Below are 16,503 nucleotides of genomic sequence, written 5' to 3' on the forward strand. Positions count from 1 at the left end.
GTCCCTCCGGGACTGTGCAATCCTGGGAGAAAAGTTACATGCCTGATTCCAGATTTGGTGGAAGGATATAAAAATCATTGAAAACGTAGAGGTCAATTTACAACAAAAACTAATTTAAAGTGTCAACCAATAAAAATGTATCTAGGAAATGTAAATATTCAACTCTTTTGTTCTGACTACTGTTCTGAAGTCATTTCACAAGTATTCAATCTGCTTTCATTGAAGATTCTCATCTAAAGTCACAAAATTAACACCCACCATAATAAAAACTGATTGTGATTTTAACCTTCTTTAATAGCATAAGTAGATAGTCTGTTTGTGCCAATGTGGTCATCCTTCTGATCTGTACTTTATATAAAATTTATTTCATCCAAAATTCTATTGCTGGCTTTTTGCCCATTCCGGTCCTTGAATCATCGCATCCCCAGAGTGTGGGAACAGGCCATTTGGCCCAACAAGTCCACACCGATCCTCCAAAGAGTAGCCCACCCATACCCATTTCCCTACCCTACTACTCTACATTTACACTCGACTTACACATCCCTGAACACTATGGGCAATTTAGCATGACTAATCCATGCAGAAATGCGGAGAATGTGCAAACTCCACACAGATAGTTCCCAGAGTCAAACCAGGGCATTGTAAGGCATCAGTGCTAACCACTGAGCCATGCCTCCCCACGTGAAAGTGAGAGTTGGAAAATAGCATTGCCACCATTTCAAGATAGATTGAAATATCTTGGATTCTTCCCCTTAGACCAGAGAGGTTTAAGGGAAGTTTTAATAGTGGCAACTTTTGAATACATATTGACAGGAAAGTCAGTAACCAAAGAATTGGTGGGATAAATAATTTTACAGTGAATTACATGTAGCACATTTCCTAGAAGATTGAAGCAGATGCAATAGTAATTTTGAAAAGAATTTGCAAAAATTACAAATGTGAGGAAAGCTCTTTCAAAAAGCTGATAGAATAACAATAAGAACAGCTTCCTGCTAATGCTGTCAGATTTTATGACCTTCTTGAATTCAACCTAAAATACTTTTCAATGACACATGATTGAATTGACTCATCATATCTGTGTGCAGTCTTTGCTGAGTTAACTGCTTCTGATTCCAACCTTCAATGCACCCCTCCATAATCTCAGGTTCCATCCCAAGCTCCTTTCCAGCCTTGGTGACCAAAATTAAACATTGTTATTCTCAGATTCTTTTGTCCTGATCACATTTCTCACAAGGCTAAAACTTAAGTAGTATTAACATTCATTAGATTCATAAAATGTAGCCCATACACAAAAGACACTAACATACATCAAATGGATTGTTCTTGCAATTTATGGATGGCCATTGAGTTTGGATAGGGGTCCTATATCAGATCACTCAAAGTGCAGTGCACGCGTTGGTCAGGAAGAAGTCAATAACAAGCAGTGAATGAGACAAATTACAGAATGTTTGGTTGGCAGCTATAATTACAGAATGTTTGGTTGAACATCTGATCATCCAATTGTAGTTGCGATAAATATCTTTTCAAATTCCTTTTATTCTGGATATTTGTATCTACATTTTGGCTATTACAATGAATGTAGAAAGCTACGTAGTATTACTGGAATTTCAGTACTTTAGGTAAAATGTCTGAGCTTTATTCTTCTAATAGACAATGTAAAGGATATTGATTGCCTTTTAGCATTTTCCCAGTCATCATTCATTCCACAGTATCTTTGGCCAATACTTTAAAAGTGAGCAACATCAGAGTTGGAAAATGGATCTTCTAAAGAAAATCTTAACTAATTCAATATTTTCAAGGTTAAGTCAGTTGGAGAGCAGAGCTTCATTTACTCTGACTGCAGTATCTGTTACAGCAAGCCTGCTTCATCATTTTATCGTGGAACATTTGTCATTAAGTCCAAGACATTGTTTAAATAATTTGTTACTTGGATCACCATAAAACAGCAGATGAATATGACTAAAACACACAGGACTGGCAGTATGAATGGAAAGACTACGTGTGAGAATCCAGCTAGATTATCACAAGTGATATTGGTGAAAACTGAAGCAGATTTTCCATCACATTTGTAAACAAATTTAGAATCTTTCAGCAGTGGGAGAATGTTCACTGTATAATACACCTGAGGAGGTAGTGGCATGGTGGTAATAACATTAGACCTGATGAAACAGCAGCGCTCCAAAAGCTTATTACTTAAAATAAACCTGTTGGTCTATAACCTGATGTCAGGTGATTTCTGATCGAGTAATCCAGGAGTCTGGGCAAAGAGTTTGACTCCTAACATCGCAGATGGAGAAATTTTACTTCAATAAAAACCTACCTGGTTAACTACTGTGTGTCAGGGAAGGAAATCTGCTCTTACGTCTGGTCTGGCCTACAAGTGATGTCAAACCTGCAATGGGGGTGGAGGTTGGCAATAAATGTTGATCAAGCCAGACCACACACCCCATAAATAAATAGAACAATCCTGTTAAGTCTCAAACATCTATCCAGCTTAACTTCCCTGCGCTTTTCTAGTACTCTTCAAAATAGGAAACTACATTCAAATAAAGCAGATCTGGGAGCATCTGTGGAGAAATCAGTAAACATTTTGGATTCAGTGACCTTTCTTCAGTGGACCCAAAATGTTAACTCTGATTTTCTCCAAAGATGCTGTGAGACCTGATTTTCCCAGCAATGTTTATGATTTCCAGCATCTGCAGGTCATTCATTCATTTTTTCCCCCAAAAATATAGTCTGTGTTGATTTAACATTTTTAATTCGATGCTCCTGGAACTGTATTTTTCTCCCACTAAGGAGACATTCTTTGGCTGTCAAACGAATTGGGCTCTGCCAATATATAGCACAACCCCAAATCACTGATCCATCGTACGGAATCAAAACATTGGTTCCTGCCCTGCAACAGCGAGTTTACCGTGGTTAACTGTTCAGTTACATTTTAATCAGATCTACCTCACCAAATCTCCTATTCCTCCACCCACACGTCCCCCTCCTCCCCCACACACAAACTTCACAGCAAGGAGACACTGAGGACTGCAGATGCTGGAAGTCAGAGTCAATAGATGTGAAGCTGGAAGAGCACAACAAGAGCAGCAAAGTCAACTTTTCGGGCCGAAATATTGACTTTCCCGCTCCTCGAATGCTGTCTGACCTGTTGTGCTCTCCAAGCTTCACAAGTATCGACTTCAAGACATACTGAGACAGGCTGCTTCACTGTTCCAAGTTCTGTTTCAGATCAAAGAATTAAATTTACCCGTAACGGTAAGTGGTTGGCACATGGCCAATGGAGTGGGGCATAGATTGCTTCCAGTTCTCAGACCAGAATCTTTCATCTGGAGTTCTCGGAACTCAGTCAAGAAACGAACTGTTTCAAAAACTGGTAATTGTATCAGTAATTCTGAGAAAAATCCCTGTTTGGTAATCTGAGGGGAATAATCATTAACATAAGCTAGTCTACACTTATATTTACTGTCGAAGTTACACACATACTATCTTTCCCCATGATTGATGTTTGGTTATACAGGTACTTCTGGTGTAACGTGCATTTCATTAACAGAAATTGTTATAATGCAATTGACGAATTATGGACGCTGTTTGGATAGCGTGAACCTTTTACTGAATGGGCACAATGATTTTCTATAGCACAAGGTTGATGAGGGACGCAGAACAGCCTGTCTCACAACATTTCAAATTACATTTTCAAACAAATTGAGTATTTCAATTGTACGTGGTATAAATCAAACAGGCAGGGACAATAAGTCTGGATCGCTATCCAGTGAACAGTATTGGAAGTACTAGAGCTGAGATGGGACAAAGACCAAAGTAAACCGGATTCTGTCATCAGGGGCTTGAGTAAACAATAGGGCAAAACAGTGTTATCTCCTTAACCATGATAAATAATCAAAGGAAGCATTGGATAGGAGGGAAACAGTTGTGTGAAGTCAATGTCAAACCATATAGATTGGACAGAGGAGATTCTTAAAGATGAGATTAAAAAACAGATCCTATTCGAGTAAGACACCACACTTGACATTGTTCATTTTCCACATTAGCAGTCACAACTAATATCACATCATTTAAAGCGTACTTACCCCAGGCTTAATTTTGTGGAAGATTAACAGGCAATTAAGGTGCAAATGAAACATCTTTATCAGACTGAATGGAATGTTAAATATCAAATACTATTTCTAATTCGGTGGGTATTTCCTCCTTACTGCAAGTTATTTTGATGTATTAACAACAATATGTATCAATCAGGTTCCTTCAGGTTTTCAGTAAAGTCTGGTTCCTTACTTTTAGAAGTGGGTATGTGGAGGAGTGGCATAGTTGTTAGTACTGTGACAGTGTACAACTTACCATTTACTGATCTACAGTTTCATTGGGTATCAATTTTTTCACTCCATCCAGCATTTGCACAAAGATCCTTTTCATGTCTTTCGTGTCAATATAAACATCTTCACCATTTACAGTAGGTCTCCATTCTGATAAATGCATTTCCCATAAGTTGCCCTTACCATATAAAGTTTATGAAAAACATTAGGCATAATAAGCTTTTACACACTTGCCTACAATATAGCAAGCAAAAGAAGTCTGTCACCAGAAACCTTTGGCCAAATGTCCTAACATATTTTAGTACTTCAGTTATTTTCATTAAGGTGTTTTAAAGGCAATTAATTTTCCAGGGTTTAGGTTACTTTGGAAAGCAAAATGAAAAGATATGACATTGGACTTCAATAAGGCTAAAACATTTCATGTCTTGAACGTCTGTAAAAGGCAGTGCTAATAATCAAAAACAAAGAGTTAAACTGTCAACCAATTGCTCACGTTTATATTTATCGATTGAATTAAGGGAACTGTTAATTTTGTGATTAATACTGGTACAAATGTTAAGAAAGAATTCATTTTTGGAAAAAAAACCCTTCATTATGATTGCTCTTTTCCTCACTCAAATTACACAACAGGACTAAAGCCGTGCGACACGATTAAAGTCCTGCAACTTCAAGGCAGTAGATTCCCAGGGTTTGGATTAATTTAGAAACCATATCAAATTCTGTCAATCAGTAACAGTGGATAGAGGACTAGAAAAGATAAAGAGAGGGAAAAACCATTGCCAGATTCCTCAGGCCAACATATAAAAAACATTTAACTGATGCAACAGCTGCAGTAATAAATTACTTCTGATCATAAACTACAAAAACATATATTACAATAAATCAGATTACAAGAAAGATTAAAATTCATTAAATGATAAAAAGTTCTGACTCTGTGTGGTACATTTCTTCCATAGTAATTAAAAACCAGAATTCATGATCATGCAGGCAGAAATTAGTTATGAAAAGAAGTCAAAAAAACAGAGTGCAACATTAATCCTCAGGATGACCAATCTGTAAATACATTAAATACATACCAGGTTGTGGCTATTATTATTCACAAAGCCAAACAATTAATCTTATGACGATAAAGTTATGGATAAAATATTATATGAATGAAGTGCAATACAGAATATTCAAAATATATTGTAGGAAAATATCTTCAATAACTCAATTTTGCATGAATAACTTCAAAGGATGTCAAGATACAGATAGCTAAGTGACAAATAATGACGTTCACTTTGTAAAAACTGGATATGCAACCTCAAAATTGATAATTTGCTTTTAGCTTGAGTCACACTTCAAATTTGAAACTGTACTGAGAGAGCAGAGGGAATTGTTACAATGTTATGCAATAACCTACAACATCACAAAGCATTGGAGCATGATCATTATGTCTTCTGAACAATTAGTTGCTTGTGTTACCACACAGTTAATTGGCTAACATCACTGATATTAACCCTTCAGCGTGAGCTTTATTCCTCCAATGTCAGAAAAAAGAATAACATTTTCTAAACCATTTCCAAATTAAAGGTGATAGCACTGATTTCAACAGCACTAGTCAATACATAAGTAACAATGGCAAGTTTAGGAATGGGCATTGCAGATACATGAACTTGATGGTCTACACCAAGGCTAGAGATCTCAAATTCAGCAGATCATCCAAGAAACATCAAACAAAAATAAAAGATGAAAGAGAATTAAGGGATAAATGAATGTCCGTAGCATTGAGTCCTACTATTGAGGCTGTTTCATGGTTTCACCAAAGTACAGAACGCCAACAGAGGAAGGAAGAAAATAAAATCACACCTATAAGGTGATGCCCCTCAAACAAAATTCCTAAATGTGACAAGTTTGAATGATGCTACAAACATTTAAAGTTCTACCTGTGAGAAAGAGCTTTCAACTTGCAATACTGATTTAGATTTGGTCATTTTGTTTTTATAAAACTGTGTGTGAATAAAACTGGTGACAAATATGAAGTTAAAAATAATTTCATGAAATTTACGCTGTCAAATAACAATTTCATGATGGAATGACAAGAAGAAGAACAGAATTCAATAATAATAATTTCTGTTAGCATTTGGCATAAGGTAGATAGCCTAATTTTTTGCATAGTTGTACTTGATTGTGTTCTGGGACTCAGGCAATTCAGTGAGCAACATTTTTGTTATCTTCTTCATAGATAAAAGTTAAAGAAATATTACTGCACAACAATAATGATGGTTACTCCCAGCATCAAAGCTTCCTTAATGTTTTGACGAAGAAAACATGTTGGTTCAGCAAAAGCCCGTTGTCCATCCAATTTAAAGGAGGTGGTCGTGTCATGCTAATTACACAGCACTACTAATCCAGAGTCCCAAGCTAATGTTCTGGGATGAATCTCACCATGGCAAATTGAGAAATCTGAATGCATAAAATCTGGAATTAAAAACTAGCCTAATGACAACCATGTCAACTGTTATACATGTCCTTCAGGCAAAGAAACGTGCTGTCCTTACCTGGTCTAGCCTATATGTGACGGCAGACCCCAGAAATGTTGTTTACTCTTAATTGGCTGTCCAGACCACTGCAAAGGGCAACAGCTCAAGGATGATAAGGAATGAGCAACAAACGCTGGCCTTGACAGTGACACACACATCCCATGTAAGAATGAATTTTTTAAAAATCAAATGTCAAATGCCATTAGGCTTCTATGCTGATTGACTACATTATCATGATCTTTGTAATGCTTCATTTCAAACTTCTTATTAAGCATGGTCTTACTAAAATCTGTAGTAAATCCTTTATTAACTGATAAGCTTCTGACTACTTGAATGATACAATAACTATCCTGGCCTTAAGTTACTATAGGTGAACTCCCTCTGAGCTGACTGCTGTTAGATTAAATCCAAATATTAATATTTTTCTACAATGCTTCAACTTACAGTTCGAGCTCTACCGAACATTATGCAAAGGAATGCAATTTTGTTTTAACACAATTTTTTTCTCAGCAGTTATGTAATCTTTGGTTGAGACAGTTTAGTTACCTGTGCCCAGTTGTTCTCAAACTGTAAAACTGCAGTCCAATTAGAGAACACAAGTACATCACATTGGTGAGTCGCTCAATTACAACTTTATAATGGTAAAAGATTACAATTGACTGAAAAAGATACTGGAGATAATTGAATACAAATCTGTTTTATACAGTTGTAACATTCATAAAGCACTATTCATGCATTCAGCAGAATTTCTCAGCTCTTTAAACTTAAAAGGATTTTTATCAAGGCCAATTACCTTCCATTTTTAATTATTTGATATGACAAATTACAAAATGCACAATTACTTTTTTTCCTTGATTTGAAAGAGGTATCCCATGCACAACTACGTGGAAATAAGCCGCTCAAAAGTGATGTACTAGTAAAATAGATATTCACAGAGCTTTGACATTCCAGGATCTGGGGTGGTTATTAAGAATTTGGAGCAGGGTAATTTCATCAAAGTACATATTTAACAAAGCAAACCCAACACAGCAGCTTAGCATTTGTAAAGGTCAAGTTTTGACACAGAACCATAGTTGGATTTTTATTAATGTGCACTTGGGCCTAACCAATACCTAGCAAAATCCATATAATAGAATAATTTAGTGCATAAACATAAGTCTTGCACCAATGAGACAGTCACCATTCTGTAATGCTCTTCCTGAATCCAAATTTTAGGGTCTTGAAACATCATAAGAATGCAAATTCAATTCTCTTATCTATTGTTTTTGTATTTCAAATCTGTACCCAAGGTGACTGACAGACACGAGTTGTCTCCATATTAATACAGTGAATGTTGTTTATATCCTTACATTGATGTTTACCACTTCTTCAGGTCATATCTTTAGAATAATTCAGGTTTTGGATCCAATCCAGCTTTTTGGATGTGCACACATTTCAATCTATGATGTATACAGACAGCAACTGAGGCTGATGTCATCTTGTTACTGACATAAAATCAGCATTGACACTCATGCCTCTTAAACCAAGGTTTTAGTGTTAGTGAGCCCATCTAATTACACAATGGGGGAATTAAGTGAGACCTCTCTAATTCAGAATAGATATGTATGGATATTGAAAGCACAGAAAAAAAATTCCAATCCATTATATATTACCAGCCTAGAATTGATTTAATTCAAGTTATGCAGTTATTTAATGGCATCTCACAGTCTGGAACATTATCTTCATAAGCATTCCAAAAGCCATCTTGCCAATGAAGCAAGTTTTAAAATCACTAGCTGATCCATATTATGCTAAGCTTCCAAAACCAATTCTCAAAAAAAAATGCACAAACTGGTACAAATAAAATGTAGTATTAATCTTTGAGACCATGTTTAAATCAAACAAGCAACTCATGAGATAAACCACATAACTTTCGGAAAAGTGCTGTTTCACACGATAATATTTTCGGTTTGCTGCAACTAGCATCAATGGAAGCAGCTGGTGTGAAAGGTTGCATGTGTGTTTGGAAAACGTAACTCTTTATTTCAAATATTCTGACCTTTTCTTTCACAACGACAGCTCTGACAGGCATCTCAAACCAATGGTTGAAAGTTTGTAAGGAGAAAGGATCTTCATTTGTGCAGTATTTTTTCAAAAAAACCTTCTGCCACATCTCAATAATTGACTAGTGTCAGCCAGCCATTTGATACAACTTGTCACAAGAATGGGCATTGCATCCACTGCCCTGCATCATATAATACAATGAGGTAACAAAGTACAAAAAAAAGTCAAACTAGTTTGCAAACTTACGTAGAACCAGTCTTGTGATCATGAATTCTCAAATAAACAGTAGTTTGTATTTATTTTTTTCAACTTGCACGGTCTGTTTTTATTTAGTTTTGAAAGTGAAAAGATAGTAACGAGTCATCTTTTTTTTAAATATTTCTCTTTATGTATTTACAAGCTTTTGAGTAGCTCTATAGTTTGAAAGTATTACAAGCACTTCCTCAAGTTGAATTTTTTTGTACAAGTTCTCCATGTTCTGCAGTTCATAATGTACGGCTTGGAAATTCGGGGAGCATCATCTTCCAGTTGAATGTTATGTACATTTCTGGAGCAAGCTGAAGCAGGCAGGAAGAATTACTGGTACATATTACTACTTTCAGCCATCATTGTTAACCTCTGCCCATATACTAAATTTTGATGCCCTATATTTGTTTAAAATGGCCTTGTGGGCACGAGTTTGGGTTGCTTTTCTCTATGTTACATTCTGTTTACAGTAACTGCAAACTCAAATTACATAACTGTTGCAGTTCTAAAAATAAATTAAAGTGTTCAATTTTTTTTATTTTTTTGCTGCACAGAAAAGTGGAACCATCTGTCCTTTTAAAAATAACAAAAAAGCTTAAAATTTAAAACAAAAATATTTTCTATAAATAATACATTTTTTTAGTGCTCCCACCCATGGTTCTTTAACATCACCGCGGATTTTCTTTACGTGCGTGTACCATAATTTTCATCATGATCGCTGACTGTATATCTGTGCATATTTGTTGCGATGATTGGCCTTTTTGCACTTTGATTGGCGAAGACATGTTTTGTTTTAGTTATCTTCTGACTCTTCCTCAGCTTCTCTTAGCCATGTAAAAAAAGCCGTGACAGATTTTAGCGCTACCCCTTTGCCGTTTTGCTCTGCTGGGTCTTTGCTACTTTCCCATTTGTAGAATGCATCTTCAGATATAACATCCTCATCATACAAAGTGTCAAAGAACATTCTTAACAAGTCTATATGGGGGTGGGGGAGAAGATAGAGAAGGAACACACACTGTTAGTATTTTGTAACACCAGGTAAACAGTTATCTGTCCATATTAAGGGACAAAACCTGTTTAAAATCATGAAAGTAGGGGACAGAGCAGATAGAAAATGGACATAGATACAAGATTCAATATAACAATCTTAATACAGAAACCAAGAACATTTTAAGTAAAATGCAAATGACTGCAAGTCTGGAATATTTGACAAATTAATGATTGAACCAATGCCCAGGACAAGTTTTAATAGGTTAAGAGAGGCAATTAAGGAAAAGGAAGATAAAAAAATAGGATCAACATGGCCATGTATAGGTGGGATCACTGTTTGTGCAGAAAGTGCATTCGAGCATGGATTCGTTGGGTTGAGTGGCCTGCTTGTGCATTTCCATCAAAGACACAAGAGTTTTGCATAAAGTAGTTAACCAATTCAAATTTTTATGATCCAACATACTGGATGTGCTTTAGTCAGTTCAACCTGAAATTATCTCCCTTCTCTGTGGTAGGAGTAACTGCATTGAAATCAGGATGGGGATTGTAGCCAATTCCCCACCATACAATCCCACTCTAACCCAATATGCAGCATGTGACCACCACCTTGGGTCAAGACCACAGAGTTGTAGAGGTTAACAGCATGGAAACAGACCCTTTTGTCCAACTCATCCGTGCCAACCATATGTCTTAAACTGACATAGCACCATGTCTGCATTTTACTTATGTCCCTATAAACCCTGCCTATTCATGTAAGCATCCAGATGCCTTTTAATTGGTGTAATTGTAACCATCTCCACCACTTAATCTGGCAGCTCGTTCCATACATGCACCACCACCTGCATGAAAAAACTGACCCTTAAGTCCTCATTAAATCTTTCCCCTCTCACATTAAACCCATGCCCTCCAGTTTTGGACTCCCCTACATTGGGTATTCAGACCTTGGCTATTCATCCTATCAATGTCCTTCATGATTTTATTAACCTCTACAAGGTCACCCCTAGCCTCCAATGCTCCAAGGGAAAAGCCTCAGCCTATTCAGCCTCTCCCTTTAGCACAAATCTCCAATCCTAGCAACATCCTTGAAAATCTTTTCTGAACCCTTTCAAGTTTTACAACATTTATTCTATAGCAGTGAGACCAGAATTGAACAGTCTTCTAAAAGCAGCCCCACTGTCCTGTTCAGTGCGCTGACTAAGGAAGGCAAGCATGCCAAATGCTTTCTTCACCATCCTGTCTATCTGTGACTCCACTTTCAGGGAACTATGCACCTATACCCCTTGGCCTGTTCATTCCATAACAGTCCCCAGGGCCCTATCATTAATTAAATAAATCCTGTCCTGGAATGCCTTACCAAAATACAACACCTCACATTTATCAAAATTAAACTTCATCTGCCACTCCTTGAGCTATCTGATCAAGATCATGGTTGTACTCTCAGGTAACCTTCTTCACTGTCCACCAAATTACTAATTTTGGTGTAATCTGCAAATTTACTAACCATCCTATATTCACATCCAAATCCGCGCCACTGGTCACAGGCCTCTAGTCCAAAAAACAATCCTCTACCAATATCCTCTGTTTCCTACCTTCAAGCTAATTTTGTATCCAATTAGCTAGCTCCCCCTGTAATCCATGTGATTTAACCTTACTAACCAGTCCACCACACGGAGCATTGCTGAAGTCCATATAGACAACGTTTACCACTCTGCTTTCATCAATCTTCTTTGATACCTCTTCAAAAAACTCAATCAAGTAGAGAGACAATTTCCCAAACTCAAAGCCATGTTGACTACCTCTAATCAGTCCTTGCCTTTCCAAATGCATGTCAATCCTGTCCCTCAGAATCCCCTCCAACAACTTGGCGACCATTGACATCAGGCGCACTGGTTAATAGTTCCTGGTTTTCCCCTACCACCTTTCTTAAATAATGGCATATTAGGCACCCTCCAACTTCTGGCATCTCACCCATGGGTGTTGTAACACAAATATCTCAGCAAAGCAGCAATCACTTTCCTAGCTTCCCACAAAGTTCTGGGAAACACCTGATCCGGTCCCAGGGATTTATCTATCTTTAAGCATTCTAAGACCTTCAACACCTCCTCCTCTGAAATAGACACTTTTCAAGACATCACTATTTATTTCCCTCTGTTCCTTAGCTTTCATGTCCTTCTCCACAGTTAATACTGATGTGAAATATTTGCTTAGTATCTCATCCGTCTCCTGTAGTTACACACAAGCAGCATCTTGATGTTTAAGGGGCTCTTTTCTCTCCCTAGTTACTCTTTTGTCCTTAATCTATCTGTAGAATCTCTCTGGATTCTCCTTAACCCTACATGCCAAAGCTATTTCATGTACTCTTTTAGTCCTCCTGATATCCCTCTTAAGCTTACTCCTACTGCCCTTACACTCTTCTAGGGATTCACTTGATCCCATCTGTAAAGTCAATGAGGGTCTCATGGTTCAAGTGGCTCGGTACCACATAATATTGTATCTCCATTCACTAAACCAGGGAAGTTCCTTTGATACTCATTGTAAACCATTAAGTTTAAAGGAACGTTGTGCTGGCAAGTCAATGTTTTAAAAGTATCGCATGTGCAGAATTAGGCCACTTTCTAAAAAAAAACTGAAAGTTCAGGAGCTGATCTGTAAATACTTAAAAGGTCTGGTAACATAAATCTTCACCTTTCTGTTTGTTGAAGAGGCAGTACGCCAGTGGTAATGCCATTGGACGTGTAGCCCAAACTCCTAAACTAATATTCCAGAGATAAGGGTTTGAATCCTAGCATGACGGATGGTGAAATTTGAATTTATTGATAAAAGTCTGGAATGAATAGCTAGTCTAATAGTGACTGTGTAACCTGTGTCAATTGTTAAAAAAAAACACTAATGTGCTATCCTTATTTGGTCTGGACTACACTCCAAGTCCACAGTAATCTTAATTGCCCTCTGAGCAATGAGGATGAACAATAAATGTTGACCTAGCCAGCAACATCCACATCCTATGACAGAATGAAAATTACTGAATTAAAAGGTTGTTGGGGGTAAGGGATAAAGAGAAGAAAAGGTAGACAGGAGATACGTTTCAGTATAACTCAGAATTCAGATTAAATTGCACCAAAAGTTAAGAAACTTGTACATTACTTACTAGGGGGTTGATCAAGTTTTACTATTAATGCTTGTAGTGCATAAAGTGCTTGTAATTCTCTTTCTGTATCGGAGTTAAGGTACTTCAGTAATAATCGCAATCTCTGTTGTATAACATTTGCATCCACTCGACTTGGAGCTCCTTCCCCTATAGGTAACAATGCAATATTGGAAAAGAACACAAAAGTGCATAAAGTATCAAAAACATCTTTAATACCATTGCCCTAGATGAAGTAATAACATCTATGGATACTTGATTTTTACAAAAGTGACTCAGTACATAGCACACTTCATATACATTATATGCATTGGCATTTGTAAACTGTTTGTTTCACAGCAATCCTACATAATACACCTTTTTGTAAATTCCAAAGTTTCTTATTTTATCAGCCACAGTATTTTAAATATTTATCAATGTGGAGGTGCTTGGTTTGGACTGGGGTGGACAAGATCAGAAGTCAGATGACGCCAGGTTATAGTACAATAGGTCTATTTGAAATCACAAGCTATTGGAGCATTGCCCTTTGGCTACAATCAAAGTGGAGAGGATCTCCAAGAAGATCATGCATACTGACCACAGACATCAAGACTCCACAGAGATGCAAGAAAGCAGAGAAGATCCCGAAAAAACTACAGATTTCAGACTTCACCTGAATGCTTGCGATTTCAAATAAACCTTTTGGACTATAACCTGGTGCCATCTGACTTCAAATATTTAAGGCATCCAGTTTCAGAGGGAGCAGCACAACACTTTAAATGCACATCACAAATGCAGGTTTGCTAGTGGACATAAAGCAATAAGACTGTAATTAATTTTACATTAAATTAACAGATGACTTGTTAAAAATGAGGAAAGCCATTTTTATCCATCCGCAGAGATGGATCATTTCATAGTGAATCAGGAGACAATGTGGTATTGACTTCCTCACAAGGTTTCAGTGTTTGGTCAATTATGTTTTTAGGAAAGAGGCTGATAGATTTTGATTAGATAATTAGGAAGGGTATGAAGCAAATGTAGAGGATCAGCCAGGATTTCTTTGGATGGCAAACAGATCAAGCTGAGAAACTTCATCCTATGTAGAAAGGATTCACTATTTCCCTACACATGCAGCAACCGTGTTCCATTTTGTTTTGCCCCAGAGGACCATTTATAATCCACTATTTTTATGCGATGTTACAGAGATAAATTTTCAGATGAACACAAACAGCTGCTATGCATCAGTTGCTTGCAGATCCAAAATGTATAATTACTACTGACAATATGGACTTGCTCTTCAAAAAATCAGAGGATGCAGAAGCCCAAAGATCATTCACACACTAGGGGAGACAATGTGGATAATACCAGCAAAGTTTGTTTTAATCAACAAATACAGACACTTAAAAAGCAACTAGCAACATATTAATATTGTACTTCTAAAAAAAAAATCAAAATTTCTACATTCATCCAATGTGTTTTCCATTCCATTCAGCAACCTTCCATTGGGTTGTATGTGCAGAGACACCAAAGCAAATTACTATTTACAGTTCCCTTCATTGCCACACTCCATACAGTAGACAGCACTTATACAGAAAAGACAATGTCTGATCACAATGAAAGTGAAAAGTGACTTATTACTGGGACATAGTCAGCCTACTTACATTAACAGCTAAAATATCACCCTTAAATTCTCTTTGTACTGGAGGAATGGAACAGCTACGCAAAATGGCTTTGATGAAATTAATAGTCTATTACGGAGACCTTTGCTCCTCCCACACTAAAAACGGTCTCTCAAATTCACTGACTAGGTCACTTCATTGGAGTATAATGGGTACACCTATATCAGTTACTACTTGCATCTCTACCTTACCTATGATGTCACAAGATTAGTCAAAACAAATCCTTAGAGTAATTACAATATATTTCTCACGCTCAATGAAAATTTTGCTCAACTTTTAGAAAGGTATCAAGCATTTTATGACCCATGATAGCTTAGTTATGGACTTGTATTCAATGAGATATATGATAAAGGGACAAATTTATAGAACCTGTTACTCAAGTCTCCATACAGTTACTAACCACTCTTATCAACTGTCCTCAGTGAAATTTTGCATGGTTCCACAATTATTATGGCAAACAGTAACAATGCTCATCTGGCATTCAAACATGATGAACATGGGCCTATAGATTTGTATTCACATTTCCTAAAATACTTAATTATGTGTCACTGGGGCATTGGAGGTCAATCAAAACATCAAATCATTTTTCTAATGGTTTATATTTGGATTTTTAAAATCAGACCCCATGAGCTATAACATTGTGGGTAACTGTTATGTAATTCACCAAATGAAAAATGAAAGACATTATACATTGGAAAGAAGAGAGTGCAAGAGACTGCTAATTTTACCTGTAATAGCTGATCTACATACTGTTGTCATTAAAGCACGAAGGAATGTAGATGACCCAACCTGTGATTCATCTAAATTAGCCTAAAGAGAGAAAATAAATATCTTTAGAATTTGACATCAAGAGCCTTACTCAATATAAAGCACTCAAGAGAAAAGAGGACAGGGAACTGCGGTATCGAGAAGTTCAATTTTAAGGGTTTTTGTCAGTGTTCAGTTTGCTTAGTTTGACATGTTACCACTCAAGGTGGTTTCTCTTTTTGTTGTTTAATGAGGTGGTAATGATAAGGTGCAAAATTAATAGTTAATGGATAAACTAGAACAATTTCAGTAAGCAGATGGTTAGTTTATGGAATCCTGTCACAAACCTTGCTGAAGTAGATTTTAAAATACCTTAAAAAGAGAATTAGATAGTTGTTTTAAAAAAAAATCAAATATTTGGAAGAGACTACTGTGGCTTGAGGAGGAAAAAAAAACAAGGACTTGTTCCTGCATTATACCTTTCCATGAAGGGAATTGCATCTCTCATAACATTAAAACATCCCAAGTCATTTTGTAGCCAATAGTTTAGAAGTGTAGTCACTTGTAATGTTGGAAACACAGCAACCAGTTTGCACTTCTCTGGAATTGTGTCAGGGCATCCTTTTGCCGATCTCAGGAAGGAGATGGGCTTTAATTTAAAATAAATACCAAACATATTGTTTCCCTGAGTACAGCACTTAAGTGTCAGTCTAGGTATTGTGCTCAAGACTCTAGAAAGGGTTCGAGTCCAGAAATGCTACCATTGACACCTTTACAAATCATTTATAATTTAAATAGCTCAGACCACAATGAGGTTAACA

General features: G+C 36.7%; 1 protein-coding gene across 28 annotated transcripts in view; it reads right to left on the reverse strand.

Annotated features, from left to right (window-relative positions):
• Positions 1–7,466: 7,466 nt before the first annotated feature.
• LOC122540194 (eukaryotic translation initiation factor 4 gamma 3-like) overlaps positions 7,467–16,503 on the reverse strand; it is a 353,622-nt gene continuing 344,585 nt past the window's right edge. For all 28 annotated transcript variants that reach the window (XM_087980602.1, XM_087980614.1, XM_087980611.1 and 25 more), the window contains 3 exons: positions 15,664–15,745; positions 13,281–13,427; positions 7,467–10,117 (listed from right to left, as the gene is read on the reverse strand). In XM_087980602.1, the coding sequence (XP_087836728.1) occupies positions 9,936–10,117; positions 13,281–13,427; positions 15,664–15,745 (411 nt within the window). In that variant the 3' untranslated portion in view covers positions 7,467–9,935. The remainder of the gene's footprint in view (positions 10,118–13,280; positions 13,428–15,663; positions 15,746–16,503) is intronic.

This window comes from Chiloscyllium plagiosum, unplaced genomic scaffold (genome assembly GCF_037043375.1).
Source record: "Chiloscyllium plagiosum isolate Xiang-an unplaced genomic scaffold, Cpla_swu_hap1 HiC_scaffold_37, whole genome shotgun sequence".
Lineage (NCBI taxonomy): Eukaryota > Metazoa > Chordata > Chondrichthyes > Orectolobiformes > Hemiscylliidae > Chiloscyllium > Chiloscyllium plagiosum.